This window comes from Oncorhynchus kisutch, linkage group LG12 (genome assembly GCF_002021735.2).
Source record: "Oncorhynchus kisutch isolate 150728-3 linkage group LG12, Okis_V2, whole genome shotgun sequence".
NCBI lineage: Eukaryota > Metazoa > Chordata > Actinopteri > Salmoniformes > Salmonidae > Oncorhynchus > Oncorhynchus kisutch.
The window spans coordinates 10,607,381-10,623,454 of record NC_034185.2 but is presented as its reverse complement, the minus strand read 5'-3'; the positions used below and the strand labels follow the sequence as shown (position 1 = coordinate 10,623,454).

General features: G+C 46.6%; 1 protein-coding gene across 4 annotated transcripts in view; it reads left to right on the top strand.

Annotated features, from left to right (window-relative positions):
* Positions 1–16,074, top strand: part of cdc42bpb (CDC42 binding protein kinase beta (DMPK-like)) — a 129,864-nt gene that overhangs the window by 72,233 nt on the left and 41,557 nt on the right. For all 4 annotated transcript variants that reach the window (XM_031836846.1, XM_031836849.1, XM_031836847.1 and 1 more), the window contains exons 7-13: positions 2,832–3,032; positions 5,995–6,243; positions 6,777–7,035; positions 7,145–7,264; positions 7,639–7,772; positions 9,868–10,110; positions 12,020–12,130. In XM_031836846.1, coding sequence (XP_031692706.1) covers positions 2,832–3,032; positions 5,995–6,243; positions 6,777–7,035; positions 7,145–7,264; positions 7,639–7,772; positions 9,868–10,110; positions 12,020–12,130 — 1,317 coding nt within the window. The remainder of the gene's footprint in view (positions 1–2,831; positions 3,033–5,994; positions 6,244–6,776; positions 7,036–7,144; positions 7,265–7,638; positions 7,773–9,867; positions 10,111–12,019; positions 12,131–16,074) is intronic.

The window sequence follows — 16,074 nt, the reverse complement described above, 5'->3', positions numbered from 1 at the left end:
CAGTATGTATCTGAAATGCATCAGAAAAGTATTGGAAAGTTCAGGAAAACGTCAGGTGAGCTCATCAGGAAGGCCTAACAATTGTTTGTGTGAGAGAACATCTGCATTGCTTCTGATTGTGGTTTTGTCACAGTCCCTTGTAACGTTTCCTACGCGGCCGGTGAGCATTGCAGAGGGAAACATTAATATTATTTTTTTAAATGCACGAGTCTTACCTTTTCAGAAATGGGGTCATAATAGCTAGTAGCTCCTACCTCTAGATTTAGAGCCACATTTGTAGGATGAAAACAGAGACCCTCTGCTTGTCGCAACTGCTAAAATAACGGACATGGCACCCAATTCTCTAGTACACCTCTTTTAGCCAGGACCCATATGGCTCTGGTCCAATGTAGGACACTATATAGGGAATAAGCTGCCATTTGGGATGCAGTGTCAGTCAGTGGCCAATAAGAGGCTCTCCCACACTTTACTCAGGTTAATGATGAGTGACTTAGAGTAAATGCATACAACTATAGAAATACAATGACCTTGAGATTTGAATATTCTAATTCTATCCGTACAACAAGGAACTGAACAACGGTAAAGAGAATGACTACCAGAAGTAAAACCACCATTCATAGAGCCCACCATTCATAGAGCCCACCATTCATAGAGCCCGCACTCTGGGTGTGAAGTTTCCACTAGGAACAAATATCCTGCCCCAATCCTAACCTTAACTATTAGTGGGGAAGATGAAAAACTTAACCGGATCAGCATCTAGGGCAATTTCAACCACCTACAGCAGCAGCAGCAGCTTTAAACCAATGCGCAATAACGAGGACATGTCTACAGAACAGATTACACAACACAACAGCTATCGTTATCATCATTATCCAGTTTTAGTCGATTAAAATAACAATGATGGCTATATAATCAGAATTCAGTCTCGTAGGGGGCTGTTGATGATAAAACGATTTGATTCACTGTGGCCTTTTCACAGACCCTGATTAAATGACAAAAATAAATATGCTCAATTAGGGTTTAGTCATGAAGTAACATTTAGATTTGTAATCAGCATTGACTATATGTCTATAGTCTGATATAAACTTCTTACACAAAGATTAAGGACAGTCCAGGCCATGCCTTCGACACCAACGTATCATGTCAAAGGAGCCAAGTGGTAGGCTTAATCTGTTTTACTCCAGCTCCCTCTTAAAAACATAGCTAAAATTTACCCCCATCCTTATTGCACTACTGTAAATGAAAAAGAAAGTCAACGACATGATATGCCCTTGGAATTCAGAGGGTGTAAAATGTAAAGAAAGGGTGACATTTGGGATTTATAGCCCATTTGCTACAGTGCACTACGTTACCCATAGTGCACTACTTTTGACCAGAGCCCTATGGTAACGTAGTGCACTACTTTTGACCAGAGCACTACGTTACCCATAGGGCTCTGGTCAAAAGTAGTGCACTACGTTACACATGGGGCTCTGGTCAAAAGTAGTACACTACATTACCCATAGTACACTACTTTTGTCCATTGCCCTATGGGTAACATTGTGCACTACTTTTGACCAGAGCCCTATCTAGAGCAGGGTAGCCCAACCCTTTTCCCGTAGATCTACTGTCCTCTGGGTTTTCAGTCCAACCCTAATTTAACACACCTGATGCTACTAATTAGCTGCTCAACAAGATCTTAACTAGCTGAATCAGATATGCTAAATTAGGGTTGGCCTGAACCTACAGGACAGTAGATCTCCAGGAAGAGGGTTGGACTGAAAACCTACAGGACAGTAGATCTCCAGGAAGAGGCTTGGACTGAAAACCTACAGGACAGTAGATCTCCAGGAAGATGGTTGGACTGAAAACCTACAGGACAGTAGATCTCCAGGAAGAGAGTTTTGCTGAACCTACAGGACAGTAGATCACCAGGAAGATGGTTGGGCTGAACCTACAGGACAGTAGATCTCCAGGAAGAGGGTTGGGCAGCCCTGGTCAAGAGAATAGAGTGCCATTTGGGACTTATTCAAGGGCTCTCGTGGATCCTAATGGTTTTTATAGTGTGAATTAATAGAGGTTTCACACTGTTTTATGAAATCACTTTATGGGTCAGCTCCTTTTTCTGCTCTCGTGCAAAAGTTTTCATTTGTTTTTCATCGCTCAGAGATTCTACCACAGAGCCCCTTTGTACTACTCAGCTGTTTGTGTGAAAGAAAATGACATTTTTTGTCTGAGACAGAAATTGACCTGAGGGTTCAATGTGATTTGTCAGATGTATGGAGGTTCAGGGTTTTAGTCAAATGTGTAGCCCAACCGTTAGAATTTGATGACGTGATAGAAGGCCTAAGGGAGAGTATAGCAAGATTCACTATAGCCCAGAGCTGGGTTCAAACATTATTTGAAATCATTTCAAATACTTAATCTGTGCTTGATTTGAGTTTGCCTGGCCTAATGGACCAAAAAAATGATCTCAAAACTCCAAACCCGACACTATACAGGCTAGAGCAAAGACTCAAACAAACTCAATCGTTTTTTAATAAGTTAATACCCTTATTATGAAAACACACACACGCACACCTCTTATGTCAGTTATTATTTTCTATGTATTCCTTGTGTTATTATTTTCAAAACAGAAATATACTTTCTACTATTTCTCTTTCTCTTTCTGCATTGTTGGGAAGGGCCCGTAAGTAAGCATTTCACTGTTAGTCTACACCTGTTGTTTACCACGCATGTGACAAATACGATATGATTTGGACCGTTTTTTTTACATGCACAACGTAAAATGTTTCTCTGAGTCCACTTTACTTCAACCCTCTCATTTGTAGTTCCTAACCTCACTCTTCCAGGTCCAGTCATCTGTGGCTGTAGGCACTCCGGACTACATTTCCCCTGAGATCCTGCAGGCCATGGAGGACGGCATGGGCAAGTACGGTCCAGAGTGTGACTGGTGGTCCCTGGGGGTCTGTATGTACGAGATGCTCTACGGGGAGACGCCCTTCTATGCAGAGTCCCTGGTGGAGACCTATGGCAAGATCATGAACCACGAGGTAAACTTGAGGAAACCGGTGGGCATTTAGGTGGAACGTTTTTAGGTTGTGGTGACAACGTTGCGAGGGAAAGTGGAAAACGAGTCTTAAAAGTCTACCATTTCGATTAGCGTCCATTCATTAAGAAAAGCAAACAAGGATAGGATGTCATGCAAGAGAATTGGGAGAGCGCCACTAGCCACAGGTATGGATAGGGAAATGTGATCATAGGTCCGGGTGTAGGGACAAGCAGTAGTGTACCTCTGAGGCAGAACAAAGCCAGGGGTCCCTAGTGCCTAGCTTGCAACAATGTAGATGTAGGGAATTTAGCTTGTGTGTCATCAGTATCCAAACTGCCTTGGTAACAAGCAATATGCATATATTCTATTGTGCATGTCAAAAGAAGGAATGCTCTGCAAACTGACAACGATATTCAGACTCAACGACCAGAAGAGCTAGCCTATACCAAATCCATGGGCCAGCAATAAGTGCTAAATATTCCAAACATTTTCATAATTAATGATTTTGTTTCATGATTTATTCATTGTTTGCGTCCAAATGTACAGTATCTTAAAGTTAATTATATTCTACACTTATTAAATATAACAAACTTTTGGATTATTAATCGGTTGAAATAGTTTATTGGATTGTTTACTTCAACGTACACGACATGACCAAAAGTATGTGGACACCTGCTCGTCGAACATCTCATTTCAATGTCATGGGCATTAATATGGAGTTGGTCCCCCGTTTTCTGCTATAACAGCCTCCACTTTTCTGGGAAGGTTTTCCACTAGATGTTGTAACATTGGGGCGGCAGGTAGCCTAGTGGTTAGAGCGTTGGGCCAGTAACCGAAATGTTCGAATCCCCGAGCGGACAAGGTAAAAATCTGTCGTTCTGCCCCTGAACAAGGCAGTTAACCCACTGTTCCTAGGCTGTCATTGTAATTAAGAACTTGTTCTTTTAACTGACTTGCCTAGTTAAATAAAGGTTACATGTAAATAAATAATAAAAACATTTTTAAAATTGCTGCAGGGACTTGCTTCCATTCAGCCATAACCGCATTTGTGAGGTCGGCACTGATGTTGGGCGATTAGGTCTTGCTCGCAGTCAGTGTTACAATTCAACCCAAAGGTGTTCGATGGGGTTGAGGTCAGGGTTCTGTGCAGGCCAGTCAAATTCTTCCACACCAATCTCGACAAACCAGTTCTGTGTGGACCTCGCTTTGTGCATGTGTGCAATGTCATGCTGAAACAGGAAAGGTCCTTACCCAAACTGTTGCCGCAGAGTTGGAAGCACAGAATCGTCTAGAATGTCATTGTATGCTGTAGCGTTAAGGATTCCCTTCACTGGAACTAAGGAGCCTGAACCATGAAAAACAGCCCCAGACCACTATTCCTCCTCCACCAAACTTTACAGTTGGCACTATGCATTCGGACAGAAAGCGTTTTCCTGGCTTCTGCCAAACCTAGATTAGTCCGTCGGACTGCCAGATGGGGAAGCGTGATTCATCACTCCAAGAGAACGCGTTGCCACTGCTCCAGAGTCCAATGGTGGCGAGCTTTACACCACTCCAGCCAACGCTTGGCATTGGTGATCTTAGGCTCGTGTGCAGCTGCTCGGCCAATGGAAACCCAGTTTGGAACACGGCATTGAGTGTTGCAACCAAGGACAGACTATTTTTACGCGCTATAAGCTTCAGCACTCGGCGGTCCCGTTCTGTGAGCTTGTGTGGCCTACCACTTTGCGGGTGAGCTGTTGTTGCTCCTAGATGTTTCCACTTCATAGTAACAGCACTTACAGATGACCGGGGCAGCTCTAGCAGGGCAGGACTTTGACAAACTGATTTGTTAGAAAGGTGGAATCCTATGACGGTGCCACGTTGATAATCACAGAGCTCTTCAGTAAGGCCATTCTACTGGCAATGTTCATCTATGGAGATTGCATGGCTGTGTGCTCGATTTTTATACACCTGTCAGCAACGCGTGTTGCTGAAATAGCCGAATCCTAATTTGAGGGGGTGTCCACATACTTTTGTGTATGTAGTGTAAGTCTGATGATTTGATGCCCTTCAGTCTAATCAAATTAAATTGTATTTGTAACATGCTGCGAATACAACGCTGGTAGACTTGTTGCCTGTTCCAAAAGGTGGTGTAGGTACTGGGGTGTTTTATTAACAAGTTGGCCACCTACACGGTGTGATTATTTCCTGAAGCTATCCAGGTTAATGCTCCTTCTCAAGGGTCTAGTTCCTGAAACACTAGCCTACTTTCCAACAACTATTTTCATCATAGTCTCTGTCAGTATCTAAACTGGTGCTTGTCATGCCTTATCGAACATGTTCTGTCTCATTCTCATCTATTACTTCTTAATAGCCTGTCTCTGTCAAACCCCCGTCTCTCTCTCGCTCCCTCTCGTCTCTCCCCCTCTCGCTCCCTCTCGTCTCTCCCCCTCTCGCTCCCTCTCGTCTCTCCCCCTCTCGCTCCCTCTCGTCTCTCCCCCTCTCGCTCCCTCTCGTCTCTCCCCCTCTCGCTCCCTCTCGTCTCTCCCCCTCTCGCTCCCTCTCGTCTCTCCCCTCTCGCTCCCTCTCGTCTCTCCCCCTCTCGCTCCCTCTCGTCTCTCCCCCTCTCGCTCCCTCTCGTCTCTCCCCCTCTCGCTCCCTCTCGTCTCTCCCCCTCTCGCTCCCTCTCGTCTCTCCCCCTCTCGCTCCCTCTCGTCTCTCCCCCTCTCGCTCCCTCTCGTCTCTCCCCCTCTCGCTCCCTCTCGTCTCTCCCCCTCTCGCTCCCTCTCGTCTCTCCCCTCTCGCTCCCTCTCGTCTCTCCCCTCTCTCTCTCATCCCCGCTTCCTGATTATTCTGCTGGTGTGAGTGTGTTAGGGGGGAAATGTGATGTTTGTATAATGTGTGCTAATGACCCAATAAAGGTACTTAAAAAAAAAATATCAAATTCTCATCCCCTTCGTCTCCACCCTTCTCTCTCACAGGAGCGTTTCCAGTTCCCCTCAAACATCTGTGACGTGTCGGAGGACGCCAAGGACCTGATCTCGCGCCTAATCTGCGGCCGCGAGCGTCGCCTGGGCCAGAATGGCATCGGCGACTTCAAGGATCACCCCTTCTTCGCCGGCATCGACTGGGAACACATCCGCTCCACTGAGGCGCCCTACATCCCCGACGTCAGCTCCCCATCTGACACCTCCAACTTTGACGTGGACGACGATATTCTTAAAAACCCGGTGGGTGTACTAGGGGAAAGGAGCTGACTAGCTAATGTTAACTGTAAACCAGCTGGCTAGCTAATGTTAGCTGTAAACCAGCTGGCTAGCTAATGTTAGCTGTAAACCAGCTGGCTAGCTAATGTTAGCTGGAAACCAGCTGGCTAGCTAATGTTAGCTGGAAACCAGCTGGCTAGCTAATGTTAGCTGGAAACCAGCTGGCTAGCTAACGTTAGCTGGAAACCAGCTGGCTAGCTAACGTTAGCTGGAAACCAGCTGGCTAGCTAACTAGAAAACAGCTAGCTGGCGAACACGACCTGGTTTTACTTTTTTAACAGATAGTAATAGACTAATCAATATAACTGATACTCCACCTGAAGTCGTAGGTCTCTGATTAGAAGGGAAGAATAAAAAACAGCCCAGAGCTAACTGGTGTTTACTGTTGTAAACATTTTACATGGCTGTTTTCTTGGTCTGTTTGGCTGTTCCACTCTAACTCTTGGCGTTCTCTCTGTCTGTGTGTCTTTCTCTCACCCCCCCCACCCAACCAACAGGACATTGCTCCTCCAGTCACACACAGCGGCTTCACCGGGCAACATCTGCCCTTCGTAGGCTTCACCTACACCACGGACAGCTGCTTCTCGGACCGCGGCAGCGTCAACAGGGCCGGCCTGTCCGATGGGAGCTCCCAGGATGGGGGAGGAGAAGAAGGGGTTCCCCCGGACCAGGAGGGGGGGCTGGAAGTAGAAGCCTTTGAGAGGAGGATCCGCCGACTGGAGCAGGAGAAGCAGGAGCTGAACCGCAAGCTGCAGGGTGAGCTAGGGGACAAAGAGACACATAAACAACCTCTGTGACCCTGAGTGTAAATGTGGACATAACCCCTGACCTTTAACCCTTGTTTTGCCCCTTCTGGCCCCTCCAGAGTCCACTCAAGCAGTGCAGTCTCTCCACGGGCCGGGCCGCGGGGCCAGCACCCTGGGCCGGGACAAGGAGATGAAGAAGCTCAACGAGGAGATTGACCGGCTCAAGAAGAAACTGGCAGGTCAGTGCTCTCTGTGCAACCCAATCTGGCAACGCGCCACTAGTCTGCTCGTCTGGCAACCCAACACTGTCTGGGCATTTACTCGAGGCCTGAGTCGAACACACAGGTCAAATACTGTCTGGGCATTTAAACCAGGTATGATTCAAACACACCGATCATTTAAACCAGGCCTGGGTCGAACACACAGATAATTTAAACCAGGCCTGAGTTGAACACACAGATCATATAAACCAGGCCTGAGTTGAACACACAGATCATTAAAACCAGGCCTGGGTCGAACACACAGTTTGCACTTTTGGGGCTGTTCTAGCGCAGCACCAAGTACCTTTCACCATCCCACTAACCAGGAAGTCCCTCTCCTCGTCCCCACTCAGACTCTGATAGGCTGGAGCACCAGCTAGAGGAGGCGGTGACTCTGCGCCAGGACTACGAGAGCTCCTCCTCCAAGCTGAAGGCCCTGGACAAACAGGTTAAAGCCCTAAGACAGGAGAAGGAGGATATCCACAAGGTAAAACCCCCCACCCACCTATTTTGCAAAGGAAAATGAAAGCAAGCATTTGTTATTGGACAAGTTCTGGCAGTCCTTTCCCGTTCTGGTCCGCTTCCTTCTGTTTGGTGTCTAGTGAATACGACGTAGGGGTGTATTCAGTCAGGTGAATGCATAACTAGAGCTGACATGATTCACAGGGCACACTGTTACTCTCAAGGACCAATGTTAGTTCACCGTTGTCTATTCACTGCATAGAGGTCGTCTCTCTGTGTCAGGTCTCATTTTATCATTCATGACGCATTAGGCTTACACGCACACACACACACACACACACACAGCCTAACCTAATATCCTCAGATCATTGGATCACCACGGTGTGTAAACACTGGGACCTTTTTCCTTGTGATTAATTCCATCATGTCTTGGATTACCTGGAGTCAGGGTTCTGGACAGAAACACCACATTTCTGTCTAATTCCATTAGCAAAACTATTTGACCCCCATCCTCTTCCCTTTACCCTGGGATAGTGTTTGTGTTTAGTTGACTATTCAAAACCGTTGCCTGCTCGTAGTTGTTCAAATCTCATGATGCACACCAGAGGATGTCATCAGCCCGGATGATGTCATCAGAAATACTTGTCTTGTATCTTGTTTACTTCACAACAAAGGGCTTGTTTGACTGATATACAAATCACCTTGTGTCATAAATAACTGCTCATTATTATTTGTAGAGCAGTCAGTCGGTCACCATTTACCCACAATGCATCAAGGTGGATGCTCTCGGACACGGCCATAGAAACCCATAACTTTCACACGTTGGGGTGGTGCTGGAGATGATGTATTTAATGTTGAAAAGGGTAGAATTTCCTTTTTTTAATGTGTGGTACAATTGATTGTGGTAAATTTTCTGTGTGTACATTTATAGTGGAAGTCAAGATTACAATTGGTAGTTTACTGATGTGTTTTATTTTCTTCGTCTCCTTCCTCCCTCCCCTCGTCCTCCTTCCTCCCTCCCCTCGTCTCCTTCCTCCCTCCCCTCGTCTCTTTCTTGCTGTCCTCCTTTCTCTCTCACGCGTTCTCTCCCTCATTTAATCTCCGTGCCTGTCATTCTGTCTTTCCCTCTCCCCATATCTCTGCTCTCTTTTATTTCGCTGTTTCTCTCTCTCTCCCCTCCCTCATCCACTCTCCCCCTCCCTCATCCTCTCTCCCCCCCTCCATCATCTACTCTCTCTCCACCCCTCTCTCATCTACTCTCTCCACCCTCCCTCATCTACTCTCTCCACCCTCCCTCATCTACTCTCTCCCCCCTCCCTCATCTACTCTCTCCCCCCCTCCCTCATCTACTCTCTCCCCCCCTCCCTCATCTACTCTCTCCCCCTCCCTCATCTACTCTCTCCCCCCCTCATCTACTCTCTCCCCCCTCCCTCATCTACCTCTCCCCCTCCCTCATCTACTCTCTCCCCCCCTCCCTCATCTACTCTCTCCCCCCCCTCCCTCATCTACTCTCTCCCCCCCTCCCTCATCTACTCTCCCCCCCCTCCCTCACTACTCTCTCCCCCCCCTCCCTCATCTACTCTCTCCCCCCTCCCTCATCTACTCTCTCCCCCCTCCCTCATCTACTCTCTCCCCCCCCCCTCCCTCATCTACTCTCTCCCCCCTCCCTCATCTACTCTCTCCCCCCTCCCTCCCTCTACTCTCTCCCCCCTCCCTCCCTCTACTCTCTCCCCCCCTCCCTCCCTCTACTCTCTCCCCCCTCCCTCCCTCTACTCTCTCCCCCCTCCCTCCCTCTACTCTCTCCCCCCTCCCTCCCTCTACTCTCTCCCCCCCTCCCTCATCTACTCTCTCCCCCCTCCCTCATCTACTCTCTCCCCCCCTCCCTCGTCTACTCTCTCCCCCCCTCCCTCGTCTACTCTCTCCCCCCTTCCCTTGTCTACTCTCTCCCCCCCCTCCCTCGTCTACTCTCTCCCCCCCCCTCCCTCGTCTACTCTCTCCCCCCTTCCCTCGTCTACTCTCTCCCCCCCTTCCCTCGTCTACTCTCTCCCCCCTTCCCTCGTCTACTCTCTCCCCCCCCTCCCTCGTCTACTCTCTCCCCCCCTCTCCTATCACCACCACAGCAACTGGTGGAGTCCCTGGAGCGCCTCAAGTCCCAGACCAAGGAGCTGAAGGAGGCCCACAGCCAGCGGAAGCTGGCCCTACAGGAGTTCTCTGAGCTGAGCGAGCGCATGGCCGAGCTGCGTTCCACCAAGCAACGCCTCTCACGCCAGCTCCGCGACAAGGAGGAGGAGATGGATGCTGCTGTGCAGAAGGTGGACGCCATGCGTCAGGACATCCGCAAGACCGAGAAGGCCCGCAAGGAGGCGAGTTGTAAAAGTTGTCTAGCAGAGCGTAGCTCGCTAATGCTAACATGTGACGTGCTAGCATTTAGCTTGCTAACTAACCACTTAGCTTGCTAATATTTAGCTAACTAACACATCGCTTGGTTATACTCAGCTGTATATAACACTCAGCTGTGTGGAACACTCAGCTGTGTAGAACAATCAACTTGCTAACATTTAGCTTGCTAACACTCGTGAATGAAGTTAGCTGTCAGGGGCTGTCAAAGCTGGAGACAAAGTGGCAGTGTGTTAGCGACGTTTAGCTACTTTAGCTTTCTGTGACGAATGCCATATCTGTATTATTACATTTCAGTGTGTGTGTGTCTGCCTATATGAGTGCGTCTACTATGTATGTATAACGATTCCAGACATTCAACCTCAACACAACCCCTTCTGGTGCTATGGCTTCTCCTGGCATTCAGAAAGCACAGAACAACTTATCTTGTTATCTATTCATTCATTTCTCAATTTGAATGCCAGTATTCCCTTGAGGGCCTCGCCTGTCTGGTGCTGTCTGCATTGTCGCTAGGCAGTTGAACACGAATTCCTAGTAGCTATTCTCCATATTGCTTTAGTGTCTCCTCTCCCTCATCTGCTCTAATCTTAACAAGGAATGGAGGCCACTTGAGACTATTGAGATGCACCCCAGGCCTACAACCTCATACCCTTCTCTATCCTTCCCCAGAGCTAAATGCTAAGTGCTAACAAGCTCCAGATGGTTGTTGGCGACCCCAGCTAAATGCTAAGCGCTAACTGGGTCCAGATGGTTGTTGGTGACCCCAGAGCTAAGCGCTAACAGGGTCCAGATGCTTGTTGCTGACCCCAGAGCTAAACGCTAAGCGCTAACAGGGTCCAGATGGTTGTTGGTGACCCCAGAGCTAAGCGCTAACAGGGTCCAGATGGTTGTTGGTGACCCCAGAGCCCAGATGCTTGTTGGTGACCCCAGCTAAACACTAAGCGCTAACAGGGTCCAGATGGTTGTTGGTGACCCCAGAGCTAAGCGCTAACAGGGTCCAGATGCTTGTTGGTGACCCCAGAGCTAAGCGCTAACAGGGTCCAGATGCTTGTTGGTGACCCCAGCTAAACGCTAAGCACTAACAGGGTCCAGATGGTTGTTGGGGACCCCAGAGCTAAGTGCTAACAGGGTCCAGATGCTTGTTGGTGACCCCAGAGCTAAACGCTAAGTGCTAACAGGGTCCAGATGCTTGTTGGTGACCCCATCTAAACGCTAAGCACTAACAGGGTCCAGATGGTTGTTGGTGACCCCAGAGCTAAGTGCTAACAGGGTCCAGATGCTTGTTGGTGACCCCAGAGCTAAACGCTAAGTGCTAACAGGGTCCAGATGGTTGTTGGTACCCCAGCTAAACGCTAAGCACTAACAGGGTCCAGATGGTTGTTGGTGACCCCAGAGCTAAGCGCTAACAGGGTCCAGATGGTTGTCAGTGACCCCAAAGCTAAGCGCTAACAGGGTCCAGATGGTTGTTGGTGACCCCAGCTAAATGCTAACTGCTAACAGGGTCCAGATGGTTGTCAGTGACCCCAAAGCTAAACGCTAAGCGCTAACTGGGTCCAGATGGTTGTTGGTGACCCCAGCTGAAGTTCATGGGGCCAGGGATGGGGACTCTAGTAAAGGAAGAGAGAGGGGGTCAATGATGGCAGGGCCAATGTTATCTCCTCACTGTTAATTCATATATGCAATACTCGTATGCATAATGGTAATGCACATATTGACACAATGCATGCTAATGAATAATTGTGTTTCAGAGTGAGAATTAATCAATCAAGTTTATTTATAAAGTCCTTCTTACATCAGCTGATGTCACAAAGTGCTGTACAGAAACCCAGCCTAAAATGATGTGATGTTGACCTCTGCTTTGTCTGCGTGTGTTAGTTGGAGGCCCAGTTGGAGGATGCCAAGGCAGAGGCGTCTAAGGAGCGAAAGCTGCGCGACCACAGCGAAGTCTATTCTAAACAGCTGGAGATGGAGCTTGAGACCCTCAAGGTTAGAGGTCTCATACACTACTTTCCTACTCATCTTCCAGTTCTGGTTCCCTTCCCCTTTCCATCCTCCTCTGTCTCCTTCCTCCTCTCGCCATCCTCTACCGGTCTCCTCTACATCCTTCTCTCATCTCTCTCTCCGTCCTCCTCTACACGTCTCCCCTCTCCGTCCTCCTCTACCTGTCTCCCCTCTCCGTCCTCCTCTACCTGTCTCCCCTCTCCGTCCTCCTCTACCCGTCTCCGCCCTTCTAGTGTCTCTCCTGTCCCCACCCTCCTCTATCTAGCCCTTCTAGCGTCTCTCCTCTATCTAGCCCTTCTAGCGTCTCTCCTCTACCTAGCCCTTCTAGTGTCTCTCCTCTACCTAGCCCTTCTAGCGTCTCTCCTCTCCCTAGCTATTCTAGTATCTCTCCTCTCCCTAGCCCTTCTAGTATCTCTCCTCTCCCTAGCCCTTCTAGCATCTCTCCTCTCCCTAGCTATTCTAGTATCTCTCCTCTCCCTAGCCCTTCTAGTATCTCTCCTCTCCCTAGCCCTTTTAGCATCTCTCCTCTCCCTTGCCCTTCTAGCATCTCTCCTCTCCCTTGCCCTTCTAGCATCTCTCCTCTCCCTTGCCCTTCTAGCATCTCTCCTCTCCCTAGCCCTTCTAGTATCTCTCCTCTCCCTAGCGTCTCTCCTCTACCTAGCCCTTCTAGTGTCTCTCCTCTACCTAGCCATTCTAGTATCTCTCCTCTACCTAGCCCTTCTAGCGTCTCTCCTCTACCTAGCCTTTCTAGCGTCTCTCCTCTATCTAGCCCTTCTAGTATCTCTCCTCTCCCTAGCCCTTCTAGTATCTCTCGTCTATCTAGCCCTTCTAGCATCTCTCCTCTATCTAGCCCTTCTAGCATCTCTCCTCTATCTAGCCCTTCTAGCATCTCTCCTCTACCTAGCCCTTCTAGTATCTCTCCTCTCCCTAGCCCTTCTAGTATCTCTCTCCCTAGCCCTTCTAGTATCTCTCCTCTCCTAGCCCTTCTAGTATCTCTCCTCTCCCTAGCCCTTCTAGTATCTCTCCTCTCCCTAGCCCTTCTAGTATCTCTCCTCTCCCTAGCCCTTCTAGTATCTCTCCTCTCCCTAGCCCTTCTAGTATCTCTCCTCTCCCTAGCCCTTCTAGTATCTCTCCTCTCCCTAGCCCTTCTAGTATCTCTCCTGTCTCCACCCTCTTTCTCCTCTCCTTCATCTGTCTCCTACTTTCTCTTTCTCCCCACCACCTCCCTCCCATCTCCTCTCCCTCCCTCCCTCCCATCTCCTCTAAACCAGGGCAGGCTGACTCTGTGAGGGCTGGTTTGGAAGGTCCCTTGGCTATAATAATAAGAGCAGAATGAGAGAAATGTTTAAGACGTTTTCTTGCTTGCTGTTTGTGAGGTACTAGCCTGCCTGTCAGTTTATTTTTCCCCTTTTTGCAGATTTTTCCCCCCGTTTTGTCCTTTGTCCTTTGTCCCCCACTCACTGTTTCTGTTCTCCTCCTTCCCCACTCTCCTCCCCCCTGTAACATACTCCACCTCCTTCCCCACTTTCCTCCCCCATGTAATATACTCCTGTTATTCTCCACCTCCTTCCCCACTCTCCTCCCCCCTGTAATATACTCCTGTTATTCTCCACCTCTTTCCCCACTCTCCTCCCCCCTGTAATATACTCCTGTTATTCTCCACCTCCTCCCCCACTCTCCTCCCCCCTGTAATATACTCCACCTCCTTCCCCACTCTCCTCCCCCCTGTAATATACTCCTGTTATTCTCCACCTCCTCCCCCACTCTCCTCCCCCCTGTAACATACTCCTGTTATTCTCCACCTCTTTCCCCACTCTCCTCCCCCCTGTAATATTCTCCACCTCCTCCCCACTCTCCTCCCCCCTGTAACATACTCCTGTTATTCTCCACCTCTTTCCCCACTCTCCTCCCCCGTAACATACTCCACCTCCTTCCCCACTCTCCTCCCCCGTAACATACTCCACCTCCTTCCCCACTCTCCTCCCCCCTGTAACATACTCCTGTTATTCTCCACCTCTTTCCTCTGCATCACGATTCCTTAACTGTTTATTATAATTATTATTATAGCTCTACTAGTAGTAATAATATAATAATATATGTTATGTGTTTATATATAAGTGTTTATATAAATAAATAAACGTCATGTAATGTCATGTAATGATGTCATGTAATGTCATGTAATGATGTCATGTAATGTCATTAATGATGTCATGTAATGATGTCATGTAATGTCATGTAATGATGTCATGTAATGTCATGTAATTGATGTCATGTAATGTCATGTAATGATGTCATGTAATGTCATGTAATGATGTCATGTAATGTCATGTAATGATGTCATGTAATGATGTCATGTAATGATGTCATGTAATGTCATGTAATGATGTCATGTAATGATGTCATGTAATGATGTCATGTAATGATGTCATGTAATGATGTCATGTAATGATGTCATGTAATGATGTCATGTAATGTCATGTAATGATGTCAATGTATGTCATGTAATGATGTCATGTAATGTCATGTAATGATGTCATGTAATGTCATGTAATGATGTCATGTAATGTCATGTAATGATGTCATGTAATGTCATGTAATGTCATGTAATGTCATGTAATGATGTCATGTCATGTCATGTAATGATGTCATGTCATGTCATGTAATGATGTCATGTCATGTAATGATGTCATGTCATGTAATGATGTCATGTCATGTAATGATGTCATGTCATGTAATGATGTCATGTCATGTAATGATGTCATGTCATGTAATGATGTCATGATGTCATGTCATGTCATGATGTCATGTAATGATGTCATGTAATGTCATGTAATGTCATGTAATGATGTCATGTAATGTCATGTAATGTCATGTAATGATGTCATGTAATGATGTCATGTAATGATGTCATGTAATGATGTCATGTAATGTCATGTAATGTCATGTAATGATGTCATGTAATGTCATGTAATGATGTCATGTAATGTCATGTAATGATGTCATGTAATGTCATGTAATGATGTCATGTAATGTCATGTAATGATGTCATGTAATGTCCTGTAATGATGTCATGTAATGATGTCATGTAATGATGTCATGTATATGTCATGTAATGATGTCATGTAATGTCATGTAATGATGTTCATGTGATGTCATGTAATGATGTCATGTAATGATGTCCTGTATTAGTCATGTAATGATGTCATGTAATGTCTGTAATGATGGTCATGTAATGATGTCATGTAATGATGTCATGTAATGTCATGTAATGATGTCATGTAATGTCATGTAATGATGTCATGTAATGTCATGTAATGATGTCATGTAATGTCATGTAATGATGTCATGTAATGTCATGTAATGATGTCAATGTCGGTAATTCATGTAATGAGTCATGTAATGTCATGTATGATGTCATGTAAATTCAGTAATGATGCATGTAATGTCATGTAATGATGTCATGTAATGTCATGTAATGATGTCATGTAATGTCATGTAATGATGTCATGTAATGTCATGTAATGATGTCATGTAATGTCATGTAATGATGTCATGTAATGTCATGTAATGATGTCATGTAATGTCATGTAACTGATGTCATTGTAATGTCATGTAATGATGTCATGTAATGTCATGTAATGATGTCATGTAATGTCATGTAATGATGTCAGTAATGTCATGTAATGATGTCATTAATGTCATGTAATGATGTCATGTAATGTCATGTAATGATGTCATGTAATGTCATGTAATGATGTCATGTAATGTCATGTAATGATGTCATGTAATGTCATGTAATGATGTCATGTAATGTCATGTAATGATGTCATGTAATGTCATGTAATGATGTCATGTAATGTCATGTAATGATGTCATGTAATGTCATGTAATGATGATATGTAATGATATGTAATGTCATGATATGTAAT